The 12,981-nt window shown below is 41.5% G+C and overlaps 1 protein-coding gene across 1 annotated transcript in view; it reads right to left on the reverse strand.

Moving 5' to 3' along the window:
• Positions 1 to 12,981, reverse strand: part of LOC121281476 (ran-binding protein 17-like) — a gene marked incomplete at its 5' end in the record, with an annotated part of 1,080,904 nt that overhangs the window by 526,310 nt on the left and 541,613 nt on the right. Inside the window, one exon of the mRNA XM_041194421.1 lies at positions 625 to 688. Within this exon, the coding sequence (XP_041050355.1) occupies positions 625 to 688 (64 nt within the window). The remainder of the gene's footprint in view (positions 1 to 624; positions 689 to 12,981) is intronic.

Genomic DNA, 12,981 nt, shown 5'->3' on the forward strand with positions numbered 1-12,981 from the left:
TATATACTGTCAGTTCAACACTGGAAGAATAGGCTTCAATTTTCACACCTTATCTCCTGAAGGCATTTGCTCCTGCAGCTCTCTCATGTCTCACAATTCTGTGAGAGCCCAGACATTGAATGTCAAGCAGGTTATTCGACTGTGGAAGGCATTAGAGTTAAGCCTGGTCCTGTTCTCAGCTGACAATTGAACATAAGCCTTTTCAAGGGTCATTAGGAAGCTGAAACCCAGGTTGATTTTGTTTGCTCCCTAAACTAAGGGATGCAGAAGCCCATCTCTTGAATTGGCCATACAGTTTGGTACAATTCAAGGCTGAACCCTGAGTATCTGGTCTATATGGCAGCACCTTAATAAACTGGCCCTTTCGAGGAGCTGGATTAAATAGCTAGCTTTCAAAATGTGACAGCTGAACTCAAATTTCATAGAAATGAAAGGAGCAAATAATTTGCCTGGTTTCAATTTTGCACCTCTGGTCATTTCTTAATAAATGTGAGAGAAGAATTTATGATAGCTCAACTTTCATGACAAAATAACAGCTGTGGCATTCAAGGCGGATATACAGTAATTAGCTGGAGAAACATTTTTAAGGAAACAACTGTTCTCTGACAAATAAAAGGTACTTACGGTATGATTCCGAAGCATGAATCGTACTGCATCAATCTTCACCAGCTTCTTCAAGATAGCATATGTAATGCCAATGTCAAGGATACAAATAAAGGTCAAAATCCCGGAACTGCCTCCCTAACAACACTGTGGTTGTAACTGCACCACATGGATTGCAACAGTTCAATAAGGCAGCTCATCATCACTTTCTCAAGGGCAATTAGGGATAGGCAATGAATGCTGGCCTAGATAGCAACACCCATGTCTCATGAATGAACATTAAAAAAAATGGCTAAAGCTCTGTGACCTGACTAGTCTAAATCTCCTATAAACATGTATGATCACAAACATGACACCAAGCAGCTGCCAGGCAATGCCTGTAGTGAGAGCTCGAGAGAAGCACTGGAGAGCTGAAAAGGTAGTGGAAGGTTAATGACTGTGCTGTGGGAAAGGTAACCCTTTGGAGCAATGATGTTCTGCTTGGCATAGCTGAAGAGCTAGAGTTATGCCTGTCAGTTGGTTGGAAACAAGGGGACTGTAGTCTTAGGAGGAAATTAAACCATCAGGAGAGGAGCAGTTGCAGTTGTTGAGACAGTCTGAGTTGGAACAACTTTGGGGAGGGAATTCAGAGGCTGGGTCTTTGAAAGTGAAGACTTGAAATCCATTGTGAGAGACAGAGTTTTAATGAGGTTGTGTAATGCACAGTGGACACTGACGTGAGGTAGGTTGCTGAGAAATCTATGGGATCTGTTTTAGTTGCCATTTATTGTGCAGTATAGTGTGTTCAACCACAGTTTGCCTGTCAATTCATATGCACCTCATGTTAATTCTGAGTGTCAGATTATAAGATAGTTATTGTAAATTGTTTTACTTTTCTGACTTTGGATAGTAAAGTTTATTTTGTTTGTTTAAAAGCCATGGAATCTTGTGGCTTTATCCTCTTAATAAGTTCCTGGGATTTCAAACTTTGTCTACTTTATATAAAAAAGTTATTGGTCCTTAGTTGGATTGTAACAGATGGCAACCAGGACTACATGCATGCCAAACAGCAGATGCAGCATGCTATAGACAGAGCAAAGTTATTCCACAACAGACAGCTCAGATCAAAGCTCTGCAAATCCTGCCACAACCCTGTTATGAATGGTGGGAAACAATTAAATAGCTAACTAGAGGAGGCAGCTCCCCACCTTCAAGAATGAGGGAGCCCAGCATGTCAGTGCAAAAGACAAAGCAGGAGCGTTTACGATCATCTTCAGCCAGGAGTGGCAAGTGGATGAGCCATCTTGACCTGCTTCTGAGGTCTCCAGCATCACAACTGCCAGACTTCAGCCAATTCAATTTACTCTATGTGATAGCAACAAATGGCTGAAGGCAACGGATACTGTAAACGCTATGGGCCCAGACAACATCTTGGCTATAGTGCTACAGAATTAGTCGTGCCCCTAGCCAAACTGTTCCAGTACAGCTTCAACACTGGCATCCACCCAAAAATGTGGAAAATTGTTTGGGCATGTCCTGTCCACAAAAAGGACAAATCCAATCTGGCCAATTACTGTCCCATCAGTCTACTCTAAATCATCTTCAGCAAAATGATGGAAGGTGTTCTCGACAATCCTATCAAGCAGCATCTAGTGAGCAATCTATCTACAGAACTTAAGTCCCTTGTTTCTGGAACCATTCTCATAGATCTTTTCTGCACTCTCTGTAATGCCTTCACATCCTTTCAAAAGTGCCCAGATTTGGACACAATATTCCAGTTCAAGCCAAACCAGAGTTTTATAAAGGTTCATCATAACTGCCTTGCTTTTGTACTCTATGCCCTATTTATAAAGCCCAGGAACCCACATGCTTTATTAACCATGCTCTCAACCCGCCTGCCACTTTCAACAATTTGTGCACATATACCACACAACCCCATCTCCTACCCCTCCCCGCAAACCACCTTGCCCCCACCACCGCCACCCCCCCCCCATCCTACAGGTGACTCCAGACCCACAGCAATGCAGTTGACTCTTAACTTCCCACAGAAATGGACAAGCCAGACACTCAGTTCAAGGGCTATTAGGGAAGGGCAAGGAATGTTGGCCTTGTCAGCAACATCCACATCTCGTGGAAGATAGAAGAAAAAATAAACTTTTCTACTACCTTTTCTAAAAACTCAGATTGGTTAAACATGATTTGGTTTTTGTAAAGAATTTTTATTTTTCTTGGACTGTGGGCTTTAAAAACTACTATGACTGCAGTTGAAAGATATGTTCACTGAAATAGGATGAGGAATATCTACAATGTTGCTATCCAGGAACAGAATGTGCCATAAAAGAACAGGATGGTGCCGGAAAGGAGCCCTGGACTAAGGACAACTGCCTGAAGACAGCATTTTAATTGGCTCCTGACCAGGTGACCCGGGTTTTTATGTGGTAACAGTGCAGGGAGTATAGCTCCTAGCATGTAAAGAGGGAAGACCTAAAACCTCTCTCTCTTGTGTTTGTAAGATTCCAGTAATTCTGCCATAATAGCGAGCTTGCTATTCCTCACATCCCTGTAACCTGCTTTCTCTGAAAACCCCTGTCAAGAGGAAAAGGGGGAAAATCACCACTAGAGACATTGAAAAGCAAGTTCTCAACCAGTGAACTAAATACTGAATGTGCTGGGAGACCACCTCATGTCATCAACAACAAATTGCAAGGAATTTGGAAGATATCAATCAAAATCAACCCATCTAATCCTGTACACCAGATTGGTGCTATTGAACTGTGTTAGCTCACCCTTAAAATTCGTGTTTTTTGTGTCTTATGTGTATGTGTGTCTGTGTATGTTTGTGTATAGGGGTTTAAGAAGGGGTAGAGTTTAAGTTATAGAGTTAGAAGTTAGCAGTTCATATTTCTTTCTTTTGCCACTAGTTAAAGTCAACTTGTTTAATAAACAGTTATTTACTTATTAAGTTTACAAACCTGGTGCTCGTATTCTGTTAATCTAAATTAAACAGTTAGGTAGAATTGAGGCAATCAGTTGGTTTGGTCAAATTTTTCACATTTGTCACGGCTAGGGGAACAGTGGGGCTTGATATTACAGTGCACTATCCCTAGTGAATCGTGACATTTTAATAAATCCATGCTGGCCTTCCTTATTATTCCACATGCCAGCACAAGCGTCCAGTGGCAGCAGATACAAGATGAACTTCAGCAATTCACCAAGACTCCTTTCACAGCACCTTCCAAACCTGTGACCTCTATCACCTAGAAAGACAAGGACAGCAGACACAGGGTAATATCAACACTTGCAAGTTCCCCTCCAAGTTACACATCATCCTGACTTTGAACCATATTGCTGTTCCTTCACTGTCACTGGGTCAAAATTCTGGAACTCCTCCCTAACAGCTCTGTGGGTGTACTCTACACCACATGGACTGCAACGGCTCAAGAAGGCAGTTCACCACCACCTTCTCATGGGCAATAAATTCTGGCTTTCCAGCACTGCTCACATCTTATAAACAAATTAACAAAAAAATAGAATTTGCACCTAGATTAGCAATTTGTCCAATCAGAAGTCAAGGAAACAAAAGTGTATCCATAATTAACCAATAATGTTAATTTATGATATTACTAAACTGTTTACTTCTTTATTTGCAGGATGGCATATCACTGGCAAGTCAAATATTGCTTGTCCCTAGTTACCCTGAGAAGGTATGTGGGCATCTTCCTTGAAGTGTTGCAGTCAATGTAGCAGTAGTGTGCTGATGCTAGCGTTAAGGGATTGCAGAATTTTGACCCAATGACAAAGGAGAAACGATGATGTTCGTCGAAATCAGTATCGTGTCGACTTGGAGGTGATGATGTTTCCACATGATTACTTTCATCCTTCTTGATGGTTAAGGAGATGTTCTCAAAGTAAGCCTGGTCAGTTGCTGCAGCACATCATGTACATCACACACACACTGCAGGTATAGGACACTGGTGATGAGGCACAGGCATCGAGTCTGATGACAGACATACCAGACAGGGAACTGCTCTGCTCTGGATAGTGTTAAGCTTCTTGAATGTTAATATGGTTGCATCCATCCAGATGTGAGTAGCGAGTATTCCATCATATTCATGACTTGTGCCTTATAGACAGGTGGGGAGACTTTGAAAGATTAGGAGATTAGCCACAAAGTACATATATTCTGTTAAAAAGAATTACCTAATCAACAATTAAAACAAGTATCTTTTTGATTGTTTTCCCCAGCCATAGTTACACTTAATTTAGGGGATTTTTTTCCCAGTGCCAGTTTTGATTACATTATTAGAGGTATTAATTGAAAGGATTGCCTGCTACTGATAGTTGAATGGTGAATGCTAGTGAAGTACCTGGCATTAATTACTTAACAATTTATAGCGCTAGTAAAAACATTTTTAAACAGTTCTTTACCACTGCTGTTACTAGGACCACTCATCTTCCTCTTTGGTCTCCCAGCAAAGACAAAGCCAGGTGATCTACTCCCAGAAAGCTGCCCTGTGCTATAGTGTAATTGGTTGCAAGCTAGGATTTCCTCTCCCTCCTTCCCTGATAGCTTCCACATAACATAGATTGAGGAGCTCAACTGTGGGGAATGACAGACACTCTCCACTGCTCCATGGCATATGGCATCCATAGACCTCCATTTTAAATAATTAACAGGATGCACCTTATGACAGTGCTTTGAGCAATATGTGTCTCTCTAGAGCTAGCAGATCATCTGGTTTTCCAGGCTTAAGAGTTCATTTTTGTTGCCTTTCTGCATGTTGTTTTACAATGGCATGGAATTTCATTTATAATGACAGGGGAATTAAAGTGCCCGTACTCCAATGTGTTGGGCTACCTGTCTCTCTACTGATGTTCCTTAACTTAACTGTTAATAAAAAAAATCAGTTAGCTCATTCTTTCCCAAGACCCTGTAAGTGCAGCAAGCATTACTAGATTGGAAGGGACCATGGGGAGTGAAGTATTGTCCCATGGTAGAATTATTATGGCACAGAAAGCTATTTAGTCCATCTTGCCTACTGGTCCTTTGAAAGGCCCAGCCAATTAGTTCTCTCACCTGCTCTTTGAACATAACCCTACACATTCCCTACCACTCCTTGAAAACTGTATTGAAACACTGGTGAGACTAATTAAACTAACAGTAAACAACCCATCATTTGAAGGCTCTTATTACGTTGAGGAGGCCCAAAGATAATTCAGAAATTTACTCAAGTGAGGAAAAAGGTGTAGCAAGCTGGGATTTATTTTAAAGTGAAGAAATGTTGTTTCCAACATGATGAGAACATTTCAGGTAGAATAATGGAGCCAAAGATCAAATCATTCAAAAGGCAGTTAAGAGGTTTGGGTCAGGGGTAAGTGTTTGGAAGGATGAACCAGATAGGACAAAGCCCATCCCTCATTTATATGATTCTTTATTAACAGTTTCAAGCAAAGCATTCAAGTGTGGTGAAAGATTCAAATGTCAAGAGACAAGTTAAAAACAAGGAGTTGAATAATACAGTGAGGGTGCAGACAGAATGCCTCCCCACCCCAAGAAACCACGTTGGCAGGGAGGCAAGAGCTGCCGGCCAAACCAATGGGCTGGCAAATCCATTAGTCCCGGCAGCGCCAGTGAGGCGTCAGTGGCCGCTACCAGGACTGCTGGTGAAGACAGGACCCCAAGGTCTTGGCCCAGGAGGGTTTGAGTCCATTAGGAAGAGGGTCAGTGGGGTAGAGGGAGGGCTGGGTTTAAGGGAAGGAGTGGGTAGGAATGAAGTGAGATTCAACCTAAGGGGTGGCTGCCTCATGATCAGGAAAGGGCAGCCCCGAAAGAGCGACGACCTCCCCTGCATTCCTTTCTGACCTTAATGCACTTGAAAAATCAGCCACCCAGCTGCCCACACCAAATGCTTTATGGTGTGGGCAGCATATTATCAAGGTCAATAGGCTTGATAACAAGCCTAATTGATCCTTAATTGTTATTTAAATATATTAGGTGAGCTGCAAATTTCGGAGCCCATCCTTGTTCCCCTCTCCCCCGTCCCCCTCCCCCACACCAACCCACCCCCTCCTTGCCCCCCACCAAATGTTATAGGGTGATCTTGGATTGAGCGGGAACAAGATTGGATGGCCGGCCACTCCAATTTTATGTGCCCCCCCCCCCCCCCCCCCCCCCCCCCCTCCACCCCCCCTCCACCCCCACGGGAAACATGCCCACAGGGGGGCACATAAAGGTTAGCTCAGGATGTTAGGAACAAAAGAGAAGGGTGGAATTTTGTCACTCAAAGGGTATGTTACCAAAGAAGGAAAGACTGAACTGAACAGTTGACTGGAATGCTCATCAATAGCCTTACTTATGACAGAGTTTTACGATACCCAATTTAAAAAAATATATAATTACTGCTAAATGATATAAGAAACTAGCTTCTTGGAGTCAATTTCCCAAATTATGATCCTGCTGATGCTAGGAGTGTTTGTGTTGCAGGCAAAAAATAGATAAAGCGCTATTTACCATGCTTCTTTTATTTCTGGAACACAGTGGGAAATGGGACAATGCGTCACTGGTGCAGTAGGAGTGCTATTTTGAACTTTGGCTAAGGTATGTTGTTATTATTCTGTAGTGGGAGCTTTTCCTGTATCTAACCCAAGCTACATCTGCCCTGTGAGAATTTAATGGAGCTGTGTATTGGGAGCTTTACTCTCTATCTAACTCATGCTTAAACCACCCTGACAGTGTTTAATGGGACAGTGTAAAGGAAGGTTTGCACTATATCTAACCTATGCCATACCCATCCTGGAGTGTTTAATGGGGCAGTGTATTTGGAGCATTATTTTGTATTGTTAGGGTCACTGTGGGGGAACCATAAACCAAAAGAACCAAATGTACTGAATGGCCCTCAAAAGAAGAAATTACGAACAAGATTTCACTTTTTATAACTATACAAATAAGAACCAATGCAAGTTAAACATGAATTAACAGGCAAATGCTACTTCAAATCAAAAGGTAAAGTTCACTTTAAACAGTAGATACAAGAAGATATGTCTTATACAACCACAAGCATTTCCCTTCAGCATGCATGCATTAAGTAGCTACACAGTTCCATGGTATACTGTTCTTTATTCACACAGGATAGGCAGGAGTAATATCTGACAATAACTTTCATAGAATTGTTACAGTGCAGGAGGCCCTTCGGCCCGTCTTGTCTGCACCTGCTCTCCAGTGCCATACTCCTTCCTGCGATCTCCCACTAACACTGCACATACTTCCTGTGCAGATAACACTCTAATTCCCCTTTAAATGCTTCGACTGAACTTACCTCCACCACAATCACATCCCAAACCCTAACCACTCACTGCGTGAAAAAGTTCTTTCTCATATTGATTTTGCTTCTTTTGCCAATTATCTTAAATCTGTACCCTCTGGTTCTTGATCCTTTCACAAATGCAGACAGTTTCTCCCTATCTATTCTGTCCAGACCCCTTATGTTGAATATCTCTTTCAAATCGCCTCTCAACCTTCTCTCCTCCAAGGAAAACAGTCCTAACTTCTCCACTCTATTTTCATAGCTGAAGTTCCCCATCAAAGGGACCATTCTCGTGAATCTTTTCTGCACTCTCTCCAATGTGTTCACATCCTTCCTAAAATGCAGCACCCAGAACTAGATGCAATACTTATAAAAATTCAACAAAATCTCCTTGTTCTTGCACTCTATTTCCTACTCATAAAACCTAGGATACTGTATGCTTTATGAACCACTCTCTCAACCTGGCTTGCGACCTTCAATGACTTATGCATATATACACCCAGATCCCTCTGCCCTGCACTCCCTTAAGAATTGTACCCTTTATTTTATATTGTCTCTCCATGTTCTTCCTACCAAAATGAAACATCTCACATTTCTCCACACTGAACTTTATCTTCCACCTGTCCACCCATTCCACCAACTTGTCAATGTCCTTTTGAAGTTCTACACTATCCTCCTCACAGTTCACAATGCTTCTAAGTTTCATTCATCAGCAAATTTTGAAATTGCACCAATAAGGTCTAGGTCATTAATATATATCAGGAAGAGCAAAGGTCCCAACACGGACCCCTGGGGAACTCCACTACAAACCTCCCCCCAGCATGAAAAACATCCATTTAACCACTGGTCTCTGGTTCTAGTCACTCAGCCAATTTTGCTACTGTCCCTTTCATTCCATGAGCTATAACTTTGCTCACAAATCTGTTCACCTCTGAGCAAGGCATACTTCTATGAATGCTCTCTCCCTCATGTCACAAAATTCCTGATGGTGTAGCTTTTTAGAGTTCCTTTTCAACAGACAAACCAATAAGACCTCAGTTCACAGTTTGTCCTCTTCTGGGAAAAAAAACCCTAGCTCTTTTGTTAACCCGAGCTATTCACACAGCTTTCCAGGTTTAAGATCTTTTTAACAAGTTCACACAATATTGCCAAGAACTCGTGTTTCTTTTTCTGCCAGGTAGAAAAGCAGACCTCTTCCTGTGAATGATTTGCTTTTCCATTTTCACTTCCACTTCCACCCACCAGAGTGTTTCAATGGACTGAATTTTACTAGCCACCTAGGGACGGGAAAGTAGGGAGTTAGGCACATAAATTAGGGCGCTGTGCCATTAGTGGCGGGCTACTTATGCCCCCACTGTGATTTTACAAGCAGCAAGGAGGCATTGCATGCATCACCCATCCTTGGCCCAATTGAGGCCCTTACGTTCAGCTCTGATTAAACAAGCGGCAGGAGAGGACAGTGCTCAACATGCAGGTTTAACCTTGTGGGCTGCTGGCCAGTTAAAGGGGGGGGGGGGGTGCCTTTTGTTGGGTTCCCAGTGCCAATCAGAGGCCTCACCCCACAGTTTTGCCTCCCCACATCTACCCTCTCCATGCCCTGTTCAACATGCCTCCCACACCCCCTCACCAGAGCCTGTCAGCCTAGCCCCAACAACCTGAATGTCTGGGTCCATTGCTGAACACCACTTCCTTGGCCTACCTGCAGCACCAGCAGTAACCATCACTCCCACTGGCGCTGCTAGTGTGCAGAGCTGCTGGCCTCCGATGGCCTGCAGCTCTAAGAGTTGGGACTTGCTCCTGGAGGCAGAGAGAAGTCCTGTCTCATTCTAAAAAAAAGTTGCCGCCTAAAAAATAAAAGCAGGACAAGCTGGCTAAGCAGAGGCAGGCTTGCCCTCAACATTTGCTCTGGGGTACAAAGAGCCCACCCTGGAACAATGTAGTGGGAGTTTGCTCTGTACCTAACTTATGATGTATCTGTCCTGTGAGTGTTTGAGGGGAAAATGTAGAGGAAGTTTTGATCTGTACCTAATCTGAGTTGTACAGGCCCTGGGGATTGTTTGATGGATTAATCTAAAAGGAATTTCATTCATTTAATAATATGTGCAAAGATACAATGGGATGAATAGCCTCTCATTGTCTTGCTCTATTATCCAATACTTGACCTGGGAATGAGAAAGGGTAGTTGAGATATGTAAACTATCCCATTCATTCGCACTAACTATCTTCATCCAATCCATACAAAAAAGGCAAGCAAAAACTTGAAGGGGAAAAAAATCTGCACCTTTTTCTATTTCTCCTCTCCCACTAAAATGCTCATATAGCTACAGAACATTGTGCACTAGTACAATACAGATGTTCAAGAAAGCTGGAAAGCACACACAGCCAGTGCACAAACAGTGATGAAAATTACTTTGGCAATATTATTTCAAAATCGCTCACAATATTTCCCAGAGAAAAATAACAGACACATCATAAACAGTCAAAATAACCACCAAAATTGGGATGTGTATTGTATTTGGGGCGAAAATGGCCACACAGCCAAGACAAGTGTAATTCATCATTTTTTTGATTTAATACCTAGGAAATATATTAAAATAATAAAAAGAATCCTGAAAAGCTCAGAATTTGCAGTGATAAATAGCAGCCTGTGCCTTTATTGCATTATCCGTACAAACAGAAATATTGCACGGTGGATTTTGGCAGACAAGTGCGATTATTTTCCAATAAAAAGTTGCATATTAAATTCCAGCATAAAAGTGGGTGGGTATTACTTTCTGGAGCTTTCACTGCCTGCCTTGCGGGGGCAAAAGGTTTAAAACTTAACTTTAATAACAATACACCATTAGAAACAAAAAACTTGTTTCAAGTCATTTACGTTTTGTTGATATATATATAAAAAAATATAAAAATTGCTTTTCCTTTCTTATCGAACCAAATGACTTGACTGATCCACGATTGCATGCAACCACCAGGGACCAGAGTCAAGCTTGATTACACGTTTATAAACATTAGAAGCATACTCCTCCGCAACCTAAGAGTTGTCAATTTGGATGAGTGGGAACAGATCAGCCAGTGGCTCAGATGTTAAGAAGGAAACAGCAATTTCTTCCTTTGATGCTGAGCAATTGACAAACCTGGTTCCAATGACCAATTTTTTTATTTGTTTATTTTCTAACACTCCTGTGATTTTCAGAAAACAATCAGAAAGGAAAGCTTAATATCCTCAGTTGATATCGAAATGCAAAATCCCTGATGGCCAAGGGGATCAGATAACTAGTCCTATTTTAGAATGAACTTAAAAACAAAAACTAAGCAAGCTAGACATTGGAAATAAAAATCAAGAAAGTGATGAAAGTGCACAGGTCAACTAGCATTGGAGGGAACAGGGTTTCTCCAGAACCTCTACCAGAATAGTTCATCTCTGATGAATAGACACAGATGAAATGTTAATCTGTCTGTGCAGTTCCATTATTTTCTGCTCTTATATATTTCAAATTATCCAGTTCAGGTCCAGTTCTCAACAGGTACTGATTAGTGTAGAGAAATTATTATGCCTAACAAGCCAATTTATGAGGGGAATTGAAGAAGCGGATCTCTATGGCTAACGGAAACAGATAAACAATGAGAGTCGTGAACCAGGAACGTGTAAAGAAAATAGGGGCTGGTCTTTGAGCCAGATGCCATGTTTTAGATGAATATCCATTTTCCAATTCTAACATTTCATACTGCATCATGTATAGTTTTCCTAAATTACAGAGATTTAATAAGAATACAAATAATGTAACATTCCTCCAGCTCGGATGGAATAATTTTATTTTGGTTCCAATGCTAGTAGCTCTGGTTTGCAAGGAACTAAGACCAGCTTGTTTCCTAATGTACCTGGGAGACTCAGACAGTGAGAGTTTCCATTTTGTGCTCTAATAGAGATGAGCAGCAATCAAATCAATCCAATGTTATGGCATGACATGAAAGTGGTTCTAATTGGGAGGGGTCATTGGTGTAACATGATTTTTCCAGATTTTTCAAAATGCTTAATCTGGGTATTCCATGTTGATCGCAAACAGGTAAATGTATTTACTTAACGAAGTCTGGCAAAGGTGGGAAGTATCTATTGGAGGAGGGGAACACAGTTAATTCACCACAGTGCGAGATAACCCAGTCTTTCATGAATAACTCTGAGCAGCTTGGTCAGGCAACTTGTCCCATTTTTTGCGATGGGGTGATTAGAGAATGGCAATCCCATGTACATGAATAAACCAAGTAAGGCAAAGCTTCTCAATAGTCTAGTGAGTATAAACAATTTCCATTTCGGTATATGCAGACTAGAGGTTCAAAATTGCTGGGTCGATTGAAATGTTCACAGCTGAAATGGAAAAGTTTTTATTCTGTAATCAAGGAATTGGGTCAAAAGTGAGTAACAGATACAAATCACGACGATTAATAGTATGTGGAATGGCCCATTTGCGTTCCAATATTCTTACATGTCTCAGGCTGTGATAAAATTGCTGATCTGACAAAACGTGGAATCAGAATTGGTCTCAGTGTCATTGAAAGAGAAAAAACAAAGCAACCAGGGCTTCAGTTCCTTATAAATATCCGGCTAGGGATGTTTATGTGTGGATATTAGGTGAGAGCAGTATTAGGCATCTGTGAGTCCCTGCAAGGTCATTTAGTCTAAGGACCATCACTATTTCAGTTGATACATGAAGGATAACTAATTGGGTAATGTGCCCGATCCAAGGTAAACAAGGATGCTGAGATCTGTAGCATCTCAATTGTTGCCTGCCTGAGATCAGCTAACTTGTGCATATGGGATCTATATGGTTGAGTATCAAACCACACTTTACATTTCCTCACTGAGCCATGAGAAGGGCTTCAGTGTCTTGTAAAAGGATGAGAATTCAACATGTAAAACTTATAAAACCAGTAACAGTCTGAACACTATTTTATTTCCCCATTCCAACAATTTTACCCTCCTCCCATTACTGAACATAATCTTGTATCATCACTAAAACAATACCTGTGTTCAAGTCACTTACAGTTTGGATATAATCGAATAACGAAGAATCTATCACTAACCTGTGTTCAGAAGGAT

This window comes from Carcharodon carcharias, chromosome 8 (assembly GCF_017639515.1).
Source record: "Carcharodon carcharias isolate sCarCar2 chromosome 8, sCarCar2.pri, whole genome shotgun sequence".
NCBI lineage: Eukaryota > Metazoa > Chordata > Chondrichthyes > Lamniformes > Lamnidae > Carcharodon > Carcharodon carcharias.